Raw genomic sequence first — 18,745 nt, forward strand, 5'->3', positions numbered from 1 at the left:
TCTGTACTGTGCAATGACTAATAGAGTTGTATCAATCTACACTAAATAGTGAAAAGCTTGTGGACACCTAAGCATAAGACCTTCATGTGGTTCTATTTTGAACATCCCATTCCACATTAAGTCTCCATTTACAGTTATAATAACCTCTGCTCCTCTGAGAAGATGTTCCACTAGATTTAGTGGAGATTTGTGGAAATTCATTCACCTGCAAGGGAGAACACGAGGAGGCCTGGGGTGCAGTCAGCGTTCACATTCATCCCAAAACAAGTGGTTGGGGCTCAATAGCAAGACATCTTCCATTCTCACCCATTTAAAGCAGATCTTCACAGGTTTGGGTCTCCTAGTTCAAGTGAAGGGAAAATTCAATGCTAGCACATCTAAAGATGTCCTAGTCCATTGTGTGCCTCAAACTGCTGTGTGCTGACATTTTGAGGAAGAAGCACATATGGATGGAAAAATCAGGTGTCCCAATATTTTTGCAAGATGTTTGCATGAATAATCCTACATGGAGGGAAATATCGTAGAGGTTAAATGGGTTCAGCTGTCAAGACAATTTGCTAAGCTTTGCTCTGATAAATGGCCTGATTGCTCTGCTCTTTGTGCTAAAACAGCCCGAGGTGCAGGAACTTTACTGCATATCTCACAGATCATAAAAAAAAATCATTTTAGCTCTATGCCATACCAGACAAGAGAAGATTTCATTGTAAAAAAAAAACACAACTAATAAACATTTGGGTTTATTAGGATAGGAAATAGGATTATTATAAACTTTATAAACGTCTCCATTGAATCTGTTTTGATTGATATTTATTTTCATGGAAATTAAACCTGTTACATAAAGGGTCGCTTTGGAAGTTTTTCCATGAATAGGAGCAACATTGAAGCCTTTTATATCTACAGTTATTGCCTTATCTTCACTCCTCCCAAATCCCAACCTACCCATAACAGGAGGACGGTGGAATGCCACTGATGGTGCTCCAAAGTCTCCAATAAAAATACTTTATTAATAATAAAAAAAATATAAATAATACTCCCACAAAAAAAAAAAAAAAAAAAAGAATGATAAGAAAGCTTAATAAGAGTATTGAATAGACCAGTAGGCTGTATATGAATAAACATTAGGTCGCTTTGGACACACTTTGTGCGCGCTCCTCATTTGGAGGTTGAGCGCAGCGCGCAGAAGGATGGAGCTGGAGATCGTGAACGCGAGCTGCGCGCACTGCGCGTCCCCGAGACAGGAATCAGCCGCCGTGGCTGCGACTCTGGCGGGGATCCTCGTCTTCACCATCGTGGTCGATGTGCTGGGAAACGCGCTGGTTATTCTGTCTGTCTACCGCAACAAGAAGCTCAGGAACGCAGGTAGGGATAAAAGAACGGTGGAAGGAAAGAAAGAAAAGAAAGAAAAGAAAGAAAGAAAGAAAGAAAGAAAGAAAGAAAGAAAGATCTAGATTATCAAACATGACCCACCTCACACACTTCTCTCCAGACACTCATTAACCACATCTAAACTACACTGAGTGCAAGTTGTTTTTCCATCCGGAATGAAATTAGCATGAAGAATGAGGTTTATGGTGTGTGTTTGGTTCTTCTGGACTTGATCTAACTTTCCTCAGCATCATCTGCTACTTGGATTCTTCACTGGAGAATAAAGCAGGAATACGTGGATGTTAATCAACACAATTCAGACAGGATATATGATGAGGGTGAGTCAAATGAAAACCTTATATATATTCAAAACACACACACACACACACACACACACACACACACACACACACACACACACTATTTATTGCAGTGTTGGTGTTTAGAACACTGGGATTAAAGTCGAATTAGAGTCTAATTTCTGTAAAACTATTGAAGGTTTTCATTTGACTAACCCTGTATTATTTCTACTGTTTATTTAATTGAAGATAAGATGAGGTGTAATCTTTTTTTATCGACTTTATCGACTGTATCGACTTTATTTTTGGTTATAGGAATTTCAAATTGGAATTTATCGCTGAACTCTTAACGCTGTTGGGCTGCTACACGTTTGGAAAAAAAAGTAGTAGACATGGGATTTGAGTTTCTTTGATGTACAGTCTCTCTCAGGTCATAAAACCTCATGACGTCACTGAGTGGTCATTAGGAAATAATGACATGCGACACCCAAACACACACACAGTTTACAGTGTCTTACATACACACAACTCATCACATTTTATTGGATTTTTGAATATTACATAAAGAGAGTTCTGTTGCATAGCAACAAATATGCCATATTGCAATAATGTCAAGGTCAAGGTCAAGGTGTAACATGTGGACAAAAGTATTGGGACTTTATGTATTTCTCTATCTACAATTTTTTGCCATATGTAGTTCTGCTTCAAACTGTGAGTTATAGGCACACAATTGTTTATTACGCATTTAAATACGGTGTCATGAAATTTGGCCTTCACTTGAACTAGGAGACCCAAACCTGTTCCATCGCATTCTTGACCTTCTGATGAGAACACCTCAACCACTGAGCTACCACATCTTTCATTGTATGGAGCACAAATTAAAAACAAAGAATGGAGCAAAAACTACTTCAGTAAAACCAAAAGAGTGGAATGCATTTTAAAATCAATTAATTAAAGACTTGGAGCAAAAACCCAATCCAGCTAAAACCCAGTTCAACACTGAGAAAATCAATTCCTCGCTCATCAGGCCACAGTGTGAGGGACAAGCTCTGATATTTGTCAGCCATCTGAGAATGGTAGTAGTTTAGTATAATTAATAGTTGATAAATTATATTATTATTATGTCTACACACTATATTACTGTCCTTGTTGAACAAACGTCTAACAAAGTTTTTTCCAAAGCCTGTCTAATCTCAGTGAACTCTTTCCAATCCCAATTTCATTTTACTTAAGTTTCTTCAAAAATCTGACCAACTTTGACAGAGCCTGTTCAGAGATTGTACTTTTTTAAAAGAGTCTTTCCAACCTCAGTGCCATCTATCTTAAAGAAGTTTTTCCAAAACATTAGATCCCAAGGAAGTCTCCTGATGTTTGTCTCTAAGACCCCTTTTTTTCTGAGGAAGGTTTTCCCATATCTATCCAAACCCAAGGACGACTATCCAAGGTCTAATTTGGTTTGGTATGAGTTCAAATCCCAGCCACGCCTACCACTCCTGGGCCCCTGAGCAAGGCCCTTAACCCCGTATCTGCTCAGTTGTATGAAGTTGTATGTTGTATGGGATAAGATGTAAGTCACTCTGGATAAGTGCGTCTGGCAAATGCCATAGAGGTAAATGTAAAGTATAAGAAAGACATCGCTGTCATGAATTCTAAAAGATGGATGTAATCCTGAATGAAATCTTGATGATAAAGAAAAGTGAAAATCATTTTGTAGAAACAAAGCAACAAAATTGTTCATTTAAACATTTATTTTTCTCCAACAGGTTTAAAGATTCACAGCTCAGAATCAGAAACAGAATTCACCAAAGAGAACGAGCTCATGAACTCATGACACATTTTACCCCACACTTGCTCCATGTCCTCTCTTGGCCTTGTCTCGGTGCTTGTCATTGAGATCGAGGGCACGATACCCATCATTTTCTCTCGCCCAGAGCAGTAAAAGAGAGACAACAGTACTTATTATTATCCGTGTATCAACTCAGGACCCAAAAAAACACAGCATGCTTTAGATAACAGCATCTGATCAGGAAGCTGCTGCAAACTCATAGTGAAGACAAAGATATTATTGAATATAGAAAACCATTGTGAGGGTGTGGAAAAAGACTCGGGTGAGCTCCAGGCCTGCATTTATTCATTCCACGCTTCGTGTTTGAGCTCTGAGGCGTGTGTATTACAATAAGCAGCCATATCTCCCTCTTTCTCACCAGTTACTAGACTCTAAAAGCACAATAAGACACCTAGAAGTAGTCTGTCTGTAAACAATAAGACACAGGTGAGAATCACCAGGCATTACCTGCTGGTCTGAGCTGCCTCCTGTGGACTATATCCTCACTTCGGTCTCAGGAAAACCACAATTGTCTCAATTTTTAGAAACACCTGCCTTGGTCCAAGTAGAAGCCCAGATACTGTACTACTACCTGTCCAAGTGCACACGTCTCTGTGTTTGCCATGAGTCCTGCTCATCTCCACAATCCAATGATCATAAAAACAGAAGAGCATGTGCATTGTGCGCGTGAAATGATTAAGTCCAGGAGACATGGCTTCCAAACAACTGAACCAAATGGAAAAGGCCACATTCTTATTATATTGACATTTAGATATCTGATTAAACACGTGAGACATGGGACATACTCAGTAATTTACAATTCTAAAGTCCAAACGAAACCCATAAATTAATCTGTGATCAGGTACATAAAAAAAAAAAAAACACATTAGGAACTTCCCCATGCAACTTGGCAACTGGTGTGTTTCTGGGTGTGTATTAAATTCAATTCAACTCAATGAGATTTTTATTTGTACAGAGCTTTTAACAGTGGACATTGTCTTAAAGCGGTAATAAGAAATGATCTCCATGGGGAGAAGGGTGAATTGTCCAATATCCTTTGAAGTCACAGACCCATCCTTCTCTACAGTTTGGGAAGATTGAGGTGGTATATTTGAAGTGCAGTCTCTTAGGGTCCTAAACCACTCCACCAGACCATCCACCTGCGTGTGGATGCTAAACATTGGTGTAAATCAATTAAAACCATTACATAAGTCATTAGGCATTTTCAATGTCCATGACTTGAACGTAATATTCTGGTTAGTCAGGACTTTTTTGGGGGATCTCAACTAGGGAGATCATGCAGAAGAGGGTGATCAGTGACATTAATAATGTGCTGCACAACACCTAGACATGTAGACATGTAATTAATAGAAATGTCTATTAAGTGGGATGAATAAAGGTATATCTTCTCCTAGCCATATGCCACACCTCACTGAGCCAAATAAATGGGCTGTAAAGCACACTATGTTCTCAATGACCATCCTCATTCCTTCTGCCTCCCAAAGCATTTACAGAGAGAGAGAGACACACAACAGTCCTCATTCTTATGCATGCATCAAGTCAGAACCCTGCGGCCCCCAAATCAACACAGCATGCTTTTTCTAGATAACAGCATCTGATCAGGAAGCTGCTGGCACCAAAACTCATGGCAAAGACTAGGGTTATTATTGGGTATAGATCCTGGTGTGTGAGAATGTGGAGGGAAAAGTCAGGAGATGGGTGTAATTCCTAACGCACTGCAGGCGTATGTATATTTAGTTCGTGATTTAGGTGCACTTGCGAAAACTTAGCAAAGCTAAAACCCACACAGAAAAGGGGTCTGACGCAAACTTACCGGTTTCCCACTGTGAAGTTCACAATCAGTTAAGATGTATCTCACACTTAATCATTTCTTATAGAACATTAGATTATCAGGGTTATTATCTGGTTATTATCGGAAACACAAAACGATACCAAAGCTTTCACAGGGAATTGACATTTACTTATTTCTTTCTACCAACCTGTGGATTTCTCACGTTCTTTTGATATATACGGGTTGTTTAGAACCTTCTGTGGAACAGAAACCCTTGGTTGTTCTTCATAATCCTTGATAACGCCTTCAGGTAATATCTGAGCTGACTTTTTCAATTGTCCGTTAATATTGAATATGAGTTGGTATCGAAAAGTTTGGAGATGAGCTCTGTTTACAAGAAACTACTTTATTTACACTCTGTCACCTTCCAACTAGTCTCACTGCACAGCAATACAATTTTCACCGCATTCTTCTGGAATGTGTCCTGGAACTCTTCTTTTCAAAGCGTATCAACAATTTTGTGCGATTCGTGCTGGATCTCCACAATGGTGTCAAAACCGTGACCTTTCAGCTGCATCTTCTTCGGAAAAAGCGCAAAGTCCGCAGGAGCCAAATCTGGGGTGTAGGTACGGAAGTGAGATCATGTGGATTGTTCTCCGACGATTATCATGCACAAGTTGAGCTCATTGAAGGCCTCCATGATCTCTGGTCATCTTCCAGTGATGTTCTTCTGCTCTTGAAGTGCACGTGCCACTCATAACACCTCGAACGACTGGTCGCAGCATCGCCGTATTTCAAACATATACGCGGTACGTCTTGTGTGGAAGATCTTATGCAGTATTTCATATTTGCTCTTCATGGTGTTCCGTGATGAAATCACAGACGTGGTAACGCACGTGGTCAGAATAGCACCAGTTAGCACCATTAGTCTTGAAACGTTTTGATACCACCTCGTACCTGTAATATAAAAAATGTTTCACAAATTCTAGATAAACAAAGAAAAAAAGAACATTGGGATTCGTCCTTTATTTCCATTTTAATACTTTGACAATACTTAACATTAGATCTTTTCCTTGTTTCTTGCCAGGTAATATCTTTGTGGTGAGCCTTTCTGTGGCTGACCTGGTGGTGGCGCTGTACCCATACCCGCTGGCCCTGCTCGCCATCTTCCACGGAGGTTGGACGCTGGATGCGGTGCAGTGCCAGCTGAGCGGCTTTGTCCTGGGCCTTGGTGTCATCGGCTCTGTATTCAACATCACAGCTATCGCCATCAATCGCTACTGCTACATCTGCCACACGCTGCACTACGAACGCTTCTACACGTGTCGGAACACTTGTCTGTGTGTGAGTCTCACGTGGGTCCTGAGTGCCATAGCAACAGTGCCCAACTTCCTGCTCGGCTCACTGACCTACGACCACCGGGTTTTCTCCTGCACGTTTACGCAGACCGTCAGCTCTTCGTACACAGCGTCCGTGGTGCTCGTCCACTTCATGATCCCACTAGCCATCGTGTCCTACTGTTACCTGCAAATCTGGATGCTGGTGATCAGGGTCAAAGGTCGCGTGCGGCCCAGACCCTGGGCACGGGCTGCTGACCTGCGCCACTTTCTGACCATGTTCGTGGTGTTCGTGCTTTTTGCTGTGTGCTGGGCACCGCTGAACTTCATCGGCCTGGCTGTGGCGCTGGATCCGGTCAACGTTGCACCGAAAGTGCCTGAGTGGCTCTATGTGGCCAGCTACTTCCTGGCGTACTTCAACAGCTGCTTGAACGCTGCCGTCTACGGTCTTCTCAACCAGAACTTCCGCCGCGAGTACAAGCAGATCCTCGTCTCACTTTGCGCGCCAAGAGCTCTGTTTCCTAATCATTCCCGATGCAACACGGAGGCCATCAGGAGCAAGAAATCCCCTGCCGTGACCAACAACCTGCTGGTGGAGGCTCATTTGGGAGAAGGTGGCGCATAACCCCCTCACCAGGAGTAAGGAGTAGCTTAAATATTAAAAATAGAAAAGAAACTTTGATGCACAACTAAAGTCTGCCACTGTAGACTTTTTAAACAATCTGGTTGATGGTTGTTTTTTGGGTTGGTGCTGAGTGTGGATACGGGCTTTCAAAGTGGTATCAAAATCTTTCAAGACTCGCTCTGTTTGCAAATAAATACTTTATTTATCTACGTTTCCACACCATCACCTTCAAAAAAAAGTCCCCTTGCACGGAAATACAGTGCTCACAGTGTTCCTGCATCTTCTGGAATGTGTCCTGGAAGTCTTCTTTTCAAAGCCTATCAAGCACCTTCTGCTATTTGCACTGGATTTCCGCAACGATGTCAAAATGGCGACCTTGAAGCTGAATCTTCATCTTCGGAAAGAGGGAGGAGCCCACAGGAGCCCATCATGTGGATTGTTTTCCGACTATCATCATGAACGAGTTGCCGCATGGTTTCGACATTTTCAGAGGTTCCTGATCTCTTGTCGTCTTCCAGTAATGTTCTTAGACTCTTAAAGCACGTGTGCTGCTCAAAACTCGCAGCAGCATCACCGTATGTTAAAGGTCTCAGTGGGAAATTTGCCCAGTTTCCTGTCAGACTACATATCATAAATAGGACAGTATGCATGATGGGGGATATTTAGCATAAAACTGGTGAGATGTTGAGGATGGACGCTGATAATTTAGTCACAGACGCACAAAAGATCCTCGAGTCACATGGTCTAATGTTTAAAACACGCACAAATAAAATGTTAGCATACAAAACAACCCGCCAAGCTAATTCTCAGAGCTTATAGCCTTATAGTCGTTATATGGTCTTAGAGCAGCAGAGAGTTTACACTAAACGTGTTTCCGAGATCCCATGCTAATCCAGATGCAGTTACACCACAAGATTTGAGAATTTTTCCACCTCAGCTTTTTTTTCTCTTCATTTTTGTTCCAAAATATGACGTTTTCTATCATCGTTTCATGTTTCTCTTGAATACTCAACCGCACTACGATGGCTAACGTGTGAGCTCTCTGTTGTGGTGTTTCCTCACTATCTGATGCTAATACTGCTAATGCTAACATAAACAGATAGGTCATGGGACCTACGTGCGCCTCCTCAAGCCACATTGGAGAGAAATGGAGAGTAGGTCTGAAGGAAACTTGGCTTATCGGATAATAAGAAAATGTGTTGTTAAAATGTTAAACAAATAATAAAAGTCCCTGAGGCATCTGAATCTCAGGAAACTTGTTCTGAAAACCAGCTGACTTTCGCTCTCGTGAGCAAAAGGATTATAAAATGAGCATTTATTTATATCTCCAGCTTCCTGCACTCGTTCTGTACAAACTAATGTTTCAATAATGTTTTTGTATTTACATGATTATGTTAATTTTATTAATAACCTGTATAAAAAATGTAATTTTTAATCCAAATCAGTGTGGTTTCTTTAAAAATGAGCAAAAATTTAAAATAATGGAAAATAAAAACAGTATGATTTTATTTTATTTATTTATTTACTTATTAATAAGGTTTTCTTTCTTTCTTTCTTTCTTTCTTTCTTTCTTTCTTTCTTTCTTTCTTTCTTTCTTTCTTTCTTTCTTTTTTATAATTTTATTCATTCATTTATTCCTTCTTTCATATGTTCATTAATCAATTAACTGATCCTTTCTTCCTTTCTTTCTTTTTTATTATTTTATTTATTAATTCATTCTTTCTTCCATATGTTTATTAATCAATGAATTGATTCTTTTTTTCTTTTTGTTTCTTTTTTATTCATTCATATGTTTTTTTCGTTCTTTATGTTTTTATTCTCTTATTCTTTCTTTCTTTCTTCCTCCCTTCCCTTATTTTCATATATTCATTAATCAATTGATTAGTCCATTCTTTCTTTATTTTATTAATTCTTTCCTTTTACCTTCTTTTCTTTTATTAATTATTTATTTCTTACTTCTTTCTTTTATTTATGAATTCATTCATTCAGCTCTTTTTTCCTGGAATGGATATATCTAGGGTTATCTAGGGCTAGTCCATCCATCCATCCATCCATCCATCCATCCATCCATCCATCCATCCATCCATCCATCCATCCATCCATCCATCCATCCACCCACAGCTTCTGTCTCCCTCTACTGGTAGCATGTAAATATCACACCGTCACATGACTCACGTGGGTGAAGTCATGTGACGAAACCCGGAAGTACTTGTCCTCTCCTTTCAGTAACTCTACACTGCGCAGAACCGCGTTAAATCATTTCCTCCTTTATTTTTGCATTTTCTGTATTAAAGTGAAGATGCAGAGTTATGACCAGGCGTCCAGACCCGGAGAATTAACCGACAGCAGAGGGTAAATATACAGTCACTATTTATTAATGTATTATTATCATTAGCTTAGCACGTTAGCAGCGGTTCTGTGAATCAATAAAGAGCGGATTATTCGGAGGAATAAAGTATTTGATTGGAAGGAAAATGTTATAACCTTTTATTATATTCTCTTGGAGGAAATATTTTTTTAGAGGTGAAATGAGGAAGAAACGGAAGTGGAGGAAACTCCGGAGAGGAAGTTTAACACCGTCTCGTGCACGCGCCTGATACATCCGGGCTTTAATAAAAAAATACTGATCTAATCATTTATCTAATCCATAAACCTCAATATGGTTCCTCTGGAGGTTTCTCTGGAGGTTTCTCTGGAGGTTTCTCTGGAGGTTTCTCTGGAGGTTTCTCTGGAGGTTCCTCTGGAGGTTCCTCTGGAGGTTCCTCTGGAGGTTCCTCTGGTCCCAAAATGTCCCCTTTCCCTGCACCACCCTGTATAAATAGATGTAGTTTCAATAACGAAACTGGTCCTTGGTGTACAAACATTTGAAACCCCCTGCTGAATGTGGTTCTGGAACGTTCTTATTTCTTCTCCTTCTTCACCAGGAATGATGGATCGTTATTATCCGTCCTGAAGACGTTGCTGTTCTTCACCATCCTGATGGTCACGCTCCCCATCGGCCTCTACTTCGCTTCCAAAAAATACTTTTTCGAAGGTTTGTGTTCCTGCGTTACTGCTTCATCTTCTGACACTGGAGACTCCTTCCATAACTATTCCATGAGCAATTTAAAAATTAGTAGAATACTATATATGTATATAAATATTTTCAACGCTTTGACATCTGATTTGGGGCGACGTCGAGTACTCGTGAAGCTGTTGCTATGGAAACAATAACCCCTTTCTCTCTTTTTTTCTTGCTCCATCGTTCTCAGGGTCTCTGGGATACTCGAGCAGCGACAGCTACTTCTACGCCGCCATCTTGGCCGTGGTGGCCGTGCACGTGGTCCTGGCGCTGTTCGTTTACGTGGCCTGGAATGAGGGACCGCGGCAGACGAGGGAAGGAAAGCAGGACTGAGGGAGAGGAAATCGGATTAGGACAGGTAGAGAGAGAGAGAAAGAGGTTTAAGAAGAAAATGAGAGAGAGAGAGAGAGAGAGAGACGGATGAAACACACAGGAGAGATGTGATGCAGTGATAAGACGTGTTCTGTACACAAGGTGAGCTCAGAGGTCACCACGGGCCTGGTGAGTGTGTGTGTGGTAGAACGTTTAAAGGGTTCCTCTGGTGAAAGCCTTGAGGTTCCCAGTAGAACTTAGATTAGAACCGGCTTCAAAAGGTAAATTGTCCAGTGAATTCCTGTCTTTTTTTTTACCCTCATGGGTGACACATACAAACCTGCTGAAGCTTCCTCCAGAGGAACCAGCTGAGAATCCGTTAATGTTTCTAACCCTGCTTCAGAGTGTGTGTGAGGAACCTTCTCATTTCTCAACACGAAATATCAAACACACAGGTTTCTCCTCCGGAACCTTCTGGAACGACGGTGTGTGTGATGCTGAAGTGTTCAGTGGAAATAAACCTCGCAGTAACACACCTGATCTCAGAGTAGCAGCTTTTTCTTTTACACACACACACACACACACACACACACACTTATACACACTCTGCACTCAAACGTACACACACACTTTATCCTACTTCAAAACCAGATGTTTTCCTCCTGTAATGTTTCTGAACACTTCTTTACAAGTCCCCTTCCTGTGTCCCCTTCCTGTGTCCCCTTCCTGTGTCCCCTTCCTGTGTCCCCTTCCTGTGTCCCCTTCCTGTGTCCCCTTCCTGTGTCCCCTTCCAGCTTCTTTCTTCTCCTGCTGTTCATCGAGTTCCATTTTCCTGTTTCCACTTCGACCTGTGCAGAATGTCATTATAACAACTTTATGAACACACCTTACGGAGCTCCTGATCCGCAACAAATAAATAAATAAATAAACAAATGAGAGAAAATTCCCACAAAAACAGGATCATTTCCACAAGATTCTATTTAATTGCCGATAACCAGAAAGTAACAATAATTTATTTATTTGTTTGTTTGTTTTTGCAAATGTCCTTTCAGGGGCTCTGTAGATGTTTGTCCTAAAATAAATCTGTTTTTAATGTGTATTTAATTGAAACATTTTGTGTTTAAAAAAAAAAAAAAAAAACACATTAAAGCCGTAAGAAAAACCGTTCCAGAAAAGTTCCTTGTATTTATTCTTTAGTCCTGATGTTCCTGACAATAAACATTTCCTAATATTTTATATATTTTAATATTGTTACAGTAAATGAGATTTGGCCAAAAATTTGTGGACACCTGACCTGATTGCTATGTGCTTCTTTTTGAACATCCGGTTCCATGTTGAGCCCGTTTGCTGTTCTAATGCTCCCCACTCTTCAGGGAAGATCTTCCACTAAATCTCTTTGTGGAGATTCATTCAGTACAAGGATGTTAGTTGTTAGGTCCTGCTGTAGGTGAGGTGAGGAGGCCTGGTCAGTGTAAACAATTAATCCCAAAGGTGTTGGAGCTCTATAGCAGGAGATCTTCCACAGATCTTCATGGAGCTGTGCACAGTTGTCTTAGAGGTTCAGGTCTCGAAGTTTAAGTGAAGGAAAAAGTTCATGTTACTGCGTTCTGGGAAGGAACCACATATGACTGGAAAAAATACCTAAGAAGTTGGAGAACGTGCAGAGAGAAGAAATGAGTGCTGATAGAAAACGGAGTGAGGAGAAAGAACGAGGGAGGACGGAAAAAGAGAGAAAGTGGTCGGTGTGGAAATTCTGAGCGCATGTCTGAGGGTCGGAATTCCGCCATGTTCTCTGCGTTCCGTCCTTTTCCGCGGGTGACTGCATTCCATCCACATCACCTCAATGTCTATACACACACACACACACACACACACACACACACACACACACAGACAGGATTCCTCATATGGAGCTGGATTCAACACCAAGCTCTTCTTACATTCGACTTCACCCGTCACGTTATATTTTGCCGCATGTAATTTCGTGTATTTGTTTGTACGACATGCGTTCAAGGTTTTTTAAAATCACGTGATCGCGTATTAATCTCGTAACTGCACGTATTTGTTACCAAATGAGAAACGGTTGTAACGGCGAGTCATTAAAAAGAGGCGTGGCCTGTGGAAACGCAAGTATCCATTCAGCCAATTAGCAGCGTTTCAGCATTAGAACACGCAACATCATCTAGACACGGGTCAAGAGCTTCGATTAATGTTCACGTCAATTCACAAACGTCGACAACAGCAAGAGAGAACATCCAGAGCGCACAGGGACTCGAAAAACTTTTCTGTGCAGCGTACTGAGCTGAAAAGCATCTTATGATGTACAGCGTGGTGACGTGTAGGATGAGAAGAAGCTCACTTGTGTGTCTGCAATTCATGTAGCACTCAGTACCCAGCAATAGGGTGTGCTCCTGAAACAGCATAATCTACTATTTCCTTTGTATGACTCACCCTAACACACACACACACACAAGTGACATAAGTGGACATTGTGTAATGCAGCTTTACTCTCATTTCCTGTGTTTTGTGTGTTTCTGTCACTGCAGCCCCAAAAAATACATCACTATGGAAAGGTCAGGACCACACACACACACACACACACACACACACACACACACACACAAAAAACACCTTCATAACATGCTCTGCTTACAAAATCCAGTGTAAACCAGTGGGGTGTATTCAGAGTAGAACAGTTGGATAGTTTATTATGGAGATGGACACACACACACACACACACACACACACCATTAATTAATATTATTAACACACATATCTGAGGAGCTGAAATTAATCTGAATCCGGAAACCTTAGTGTAAATCCAGAATCCCATCCAGCAGTTAAGAATTTGGATTTTAGTCTGAAAAGATAAAGGGAAAAAAAAAGACTTGTAAAGTGGATCGGACGGTAAATCTGAATCAGTGGAATGTAAAACAGGCTGAAATTAAAAACCCGGAATAGGTTTGTTCAGATCCAAATCAACATGAAGAATCTGAATTTAGATCTGAATCAGAATTAGAATGTGAAAATGAATATGAAGCTGAAGCAGAATCTGAATTTTTAATCTGAAATCAGAAACATCTTAAAAGATCTAAAAAATAACAATAATAATCTGGATCTGAACAAGAAATAATCTGAATCAGGCTACAAAAATACTGAATCTGAATTGGCAGCTGGATCAGGATTGTTTGGAATTGGAATAAATTTTCAGCATATAAACTGGAATCTAAATTTTACCCTGAATCAGAATTTCAACTCTAAACTGGAACCAGAATAGAAACAGAAATCAAATCCTGAATCTGAATTGAATCCTGATTAATCTGAGAACCGGAATCTGAATTGCTACCTAAATCTAAATCAAAGTCTGAATCGAATCAGAATCAGTTTTTTAAATTATAGCAGAGAAAATAAATCAGATTCAGGTTCGAATCAGGCACAATAAGAAAAAGTTACATTTTGAATATGAGTGTTGTTATCTGAATCAAAATAAAAAAAGAAGAATATTAATTTATATCAAAATTAGAATATGACGATCAAAATGACGATCGAAATAATCTAGATCTGTATCTGAATAAGATTTGTGAACTTAATTGGGTAAAAAAAAAAAAAACCAGAATCTGAATTTGCTGGATCATGTTTGTCTTCAGTATACAAATTAAAACCCAAAACTGTCTCAGAATCTGGATTTTATTTGTTACTTAAATCTGAATCACAATCAAGATTGGAATCCGGATTGGAACTTGAATCTAACTCTAAAAATGAATCGGAATAAAGACAAGAATTTGAGTCAGAATCTGGATCTGAAATGGAATCTGAAATTGGACTTGGAAATGTTTTCAGCATATAAACCAGAATCTGAATTTTACCCTGAATCTGAATGTTAGCTCTGAACTGGAACCAGAATAGTATCTAAACCTGAGTCTGAATTGAAATTTGCTGAATCTGGGAACTAGAATCTGAGTTTTTATTCAAATGGCACATAAGAATCTGAATTCAAATCTGAATGCAACTCGAAATCAGTATCTTAAACGAGAGCAGAGAAAGAAATCAGATCCAAGTTTGAAAATAGGCAAAGAAACAGAAAAAGTAATGAACCAGTACAAGTGTTCAAATGTAGAATCATTTTTTATTTTTGTATTTTTTGCAGTGTGAACAAAATTGGATTGTTCTGCCATGCTACAGTGAGCGTCAATAACTGGTACAGAACCAGAGGTTTTATCTGCTTAACTTCCAGCCCAAGTGACTTAAAACACAACACCCTGCCTGCCATCCACAACAAGTCCAAAAAGGCTAGCTAAAAATAAAGTGTGTGTGTGTGTGTGTGTGTGTGTGTGTGTGTGTGTGTGTGTGTGTTTTACACTGAGACAGAACTGCAGAAGTAACTATTTAACCTCTGTGTGTGTGTGTGTGTGTGTGTGTGTGTGTGTGTGCGCTAATAAATGTTGTTTGATGCCACTTCCTCATTTGGAACACATCCACTTCCTGTATTTGGATCGTTCCACGGTAACCTCGCGTGATTCACCGGTTAGCGACCATCGCCATGGAGACCAGCCTGTCTTGCTCGCCCTCGAAATCGACATATCCACTGAGAGGACAAGACGAGAGCGGCCTTCTATATTTGCAGGGGCTAATCCAGATTAGCTGTCTTTACACACACACACACACACACACACACACACACACACACACACTGATCTGCACTGCATTAGAAGATTGTGAACACACTGTTCTGTCAGTGATGTAACGGGTTTAACCTCTTATGATAATATAATTGGTGTTTGCCTTTTAAGGAAAAGGGGCCGGACGAACAGCTAAGCGAGTGGGCGGGGCTAATGACTGCACTGGAAAATTATGAACAGAACCTGAACCTATTTGTATGCGGATTGGAAATATATGCCCCGCCCCTTTATTCTGCAGGCGTTTTCTGCATTTAAATGTTGGATTAGATTGGTTCCTGTATTTAATGACGCAATAACACCGACCTGTCAATCTACCGAATAGTTGCAACGTTTATTTTTTACCCCCCCCTTCTTTTTTCCCCCTTTTTTTGTTTGTATTTTTTATTTGTAAAATTAAGTTTCATTAAAACTCCAGATCGGAGTAGTGATTTCTTTCTCTTCCCACCCACAATTTGTGTGATTGTGATTTTGACTTCTTTATTATTTAATAGTTTATAATATTTATGCACCGTGAACCTGCTGCTGCGCTCGTGATTCGCGTGACGCGATAACGGCGCGCTTGGCTCGCGCTCCCGGTTTCCAGAGACAGTGACGCTGTACGCCATTCTCCGCCGATGACATCCGAGAGCGCGCGCGCGTGTTTCACTCGACCTGGCCTGCGCGCGTGGCCAGTCGTGCGCGCTCCCGTTACCCGTGACTCCGTACCCGGTGAATCGCGGGACACACACACATACACAGATACACAGATACACACACACACACACACACACACACACCTCTCGGTCTTAATTATTTATTTATTTTTGCGCGTTCGGACGACAGGTGCGCGCGTCTGTGAGCCCCGGGGGCAATTATAAAGAAGAAGAAGAAGAAGAAAAAGAAGAAAAAGTCAACCGTGGAAAGTGAAGTGAAAAAGCCAAGTCGCGCGCAGAAACGGTGCCGGTTATGTAACTTGGAACGGGTCAGACGCCGTAAACGCTCCGGTGTATGTGTGAGCGTGTAAGAGTGTGTGTGAGTCCGAGGATCGGCTCGTCTTGAACACCGGTAAGTATTGCACCGTGCGCGTGTGCGTGTGTGTGTGTGTGCGTGTGTTTTAACGCGCAGCCGTGTTTTCACGTGCGCGGAAAAACTACAGTATCTCGTTTTTCGCAGTGTGCGTGCGTGCGTGCGTGTGCGTGTGTGTGTGTGTGTGTGCGCGCGCGTATGTTTGAGAGTTATGCTTTTTATTAATTGTTTTATTTCTCAAAGGTTTGGGAGCAAATTTGGACATTTATATATATTTATATGACATATCAAACAGCACGCGCGCCTTTCTATAATTATTACTTGCTTTAACAATGTTTGTTTGTTTGTTTGTTTGTTTGTTTGTTTGTTAATCTACTTTCCGTCCGTTTTCGTCCCGAGTTCAGTAGACCCTGTTACCATGGCGACTCTGATTGAACACACTTTTTACTCTAACAGCAGATCATCATCATCCTCTCCGCCCTGGTGGATCTTGTTTGCTTTTCTCGGTGACCTAAATAGTTTGCAAAGTTTGTAATGAAAAACATCACCGCAGGAGAACACACACACACACACACACACACACACACACACATAAAACGTTACACAACACACGACGTCATGCCCCCGAATTGACACCGAGTGCTTGCTGGGGTGGGGTGGGGTGGGGGGGTTGTTATTGGGATTGTTTGGGGAACCTCTACAGGAGAACCTACTTAGGGGTCCAAGCACCAGTGAAAAAAATCAAACTGTGTACAAAAGCGTTTGCACGTGTTTTCTGTTGCACGTGTTTATTTATTCCTTGAACACTTTTTATAGGTCTGTAGTTACAGTGACTGATGTGGAACTTTCTGTCCTCTGATATACTAGAGGTTGTTTTTATGATTAAGGGGTAGCTCAGTGGTTAAGATGTTAGGCTTCCAATCAGAAGGTCATGAGTTCAAATCTGCAACTAAGATGCCACTTCTGGGCCCCTGGGCGAGGCCCTTAACCCTCAGTTGTATGAATGAGATAAATGTAAGTCACTCTGGATAAGGCAGTTTCTCGAATGCCGTAAACTCAGATGTAAAAATATCATTTCACAGAAACTGTGAAAAAAGTCTCCACCCCCTAAAGGTTAAAGGAAACTCCTTATAGAAAACTCCACCCACTTTAGTGATTACACACGTTGTGACTTCAAAGTTCACACGTTCCCATTTCAAAACCTTTTACTGATTGGCCGTGGCTTCAGTTAGGGGGCGTAATCTGCAATCTGATTGGACAGAGATCTAATTAAGAGCTATCTAATTAGTATTTTCTGAAATCATTTGTTGCATCTCTGCAGTTGCCATGTTTGTGAAAAAGCTCTGCTCGCACACTCGCTCTGTGTCAATCCAATGTTTTCTCAATATTCCTGAGATTGTAGCATAACTTTTTCATCATATTGATAAAAAAAATCCCAGTAGCTACGTAGCAGCTAGAAAACTTTGTGACCATCTAGTTTCTTTTTCCACATTTCCTGGTTGAACCATGAGTGTGTCGCGCCTTTGCTTGTGACCGCACCGCAAAAAAACAGAAGCGATCGATTACATACTACAGAAAATAAGAATAGTTCTAAGAATAGTTAACGATTAACGCTGCTGCTGTTTCATCACCTCGACGCGCTCGTCTGTCTCTCTGTCTGTCACGATCGCCCAGATGTTTAAAAAAACATGATTATGTGACCTGTTTGGGCCCAAAGTAATGCAGAAAGAACAGCTGATGTCCCTAATTTCATGAATTGCATGTGTGTGTGTGTGTGTGTGTGTGTGTGTGTGTGTTAGGCAAGGCCTCTGTTATGCAGCTCCTCTGAAACTGGGTTACTGGGCCATTGCAGGCAGGCCAGGCAGTGTGACCAGCCATGCAGAAAAGAGCCCAAGCCTTCTCCTTGTGGCGAAAGGGTTTTGCTCCGGCCCTTTAAGAGCCGCTCGCGTCTGATTCTCAAGATCAGATCTGGAATAATTGTAGTAATCAGTAATAATTAATCAGAATTATAAGTGATTTTGTTTTTCGAGATCAGGAACGTTTGATATTGACCCTATTTCCTATTTACATTTTTTTTTCTATTATCCTGTTACGAAGCAGGAAGTAAACCAGTCACTTTATCAGAAAAAATGTCACTCTAAAAAAACACAATCATAAATCAGAGGTACGAGCTGTAACATTTGGGGGTGGTTTTTTTTGGTCATGAGACAGAAAGTGTTTTACGAACAATATACACTGATCGGCTGTTGATTGTGTGTGTGTGTGTGTAACTTCGTGAAGGTCTAGAATTCTATATGAAGGTTTATAATTTCTAGAATCCTTCATGACGTCTAGAATTCTCCACGAAGTTCTAGAATCCTTCATTAAGGCTTTGAATTCTTAATGAATATCTAGAAGAATCCATGAAGGTCTAGAATTTTCTGTGAAGGTGTAGAATTCTCTATG

General features: G+C 40.8%; 3 protein-coding genes across 3 annotated transcripts in view; all 3 read left to right on the forward strand.

Moving 5' to 3' along the window:
- The first annotated feature begins 1,184 nt into the window (after positions 1-1,184).
- On the forward strand, positions 1,185-8,664 carry mtnr1c (melatonin receptor 1C). Its single transcript, XM_046839865.1, has 2 exons — positions 1,185-1,359; positions 6,369-8,664. Exons 1-2 carry the CDS (start codon positions 1,185-1,187, stop codon positions 7,241-7,243), a joined length of 1,050 nt encoding a protein of 349 aa, XP_046695821.1. The 3' UTR covers positions 7,244-8,664.
- Positions 8,665-9,425: 761 nt separating this feature from the next.
- On the forward strand, positions 9,426-11,156 carry vma21 (vacuolar ATPase assembly factor VMA21). Its single transcript, XM_046839224.1, has 3 exons — positions 9,426-9,595; positions 10,168-10,277; positions 10,495-11,156. The coding sequence occupies exons 1-3, from the start codon at positions 9,543-9,545 to the stop codon at positions 10,635-10,637; spliced, it is 306 nt and encodes a 101-aa protein (XP_046695180.1). The 5' UTR covers positions 9,426-9,542; the 3' UTR covers positions 10,638-11,156.
- Positions 11,157-15,733: 4,577 nt separating this feature from the next.
- The window catches only part of npas2 (neuronal PAS domain protein 2), a 29,139-nt gene continuing 26,127 nt past the window's right edge, over positions 15,734-18,745 (forward strand). Inside the window, exon 1 of the mRNA XM_046838998.1 lies at positions 15,734-16,339. The gene's annotated coding sequence lies outside the window, so the exon portion shown is untranslated. The remainder of the gene's footprint in view (positions 16,340-18,745) is intronic.

This window comes from Silurus meridionalis, chromosome 25 (assembly GCF_014805685.1).
Source record: "Silurus meridionalis isolate SWU-2019-XX chromosome 25, ASM1480568v1, whole genome shotgun sequence".
Lineage (NCBI taxonomy): Eukaryota > Metazoa > Chordata > Actinopteri > Siluriformes > Siluridae > Silurus > Silurus meridionalis.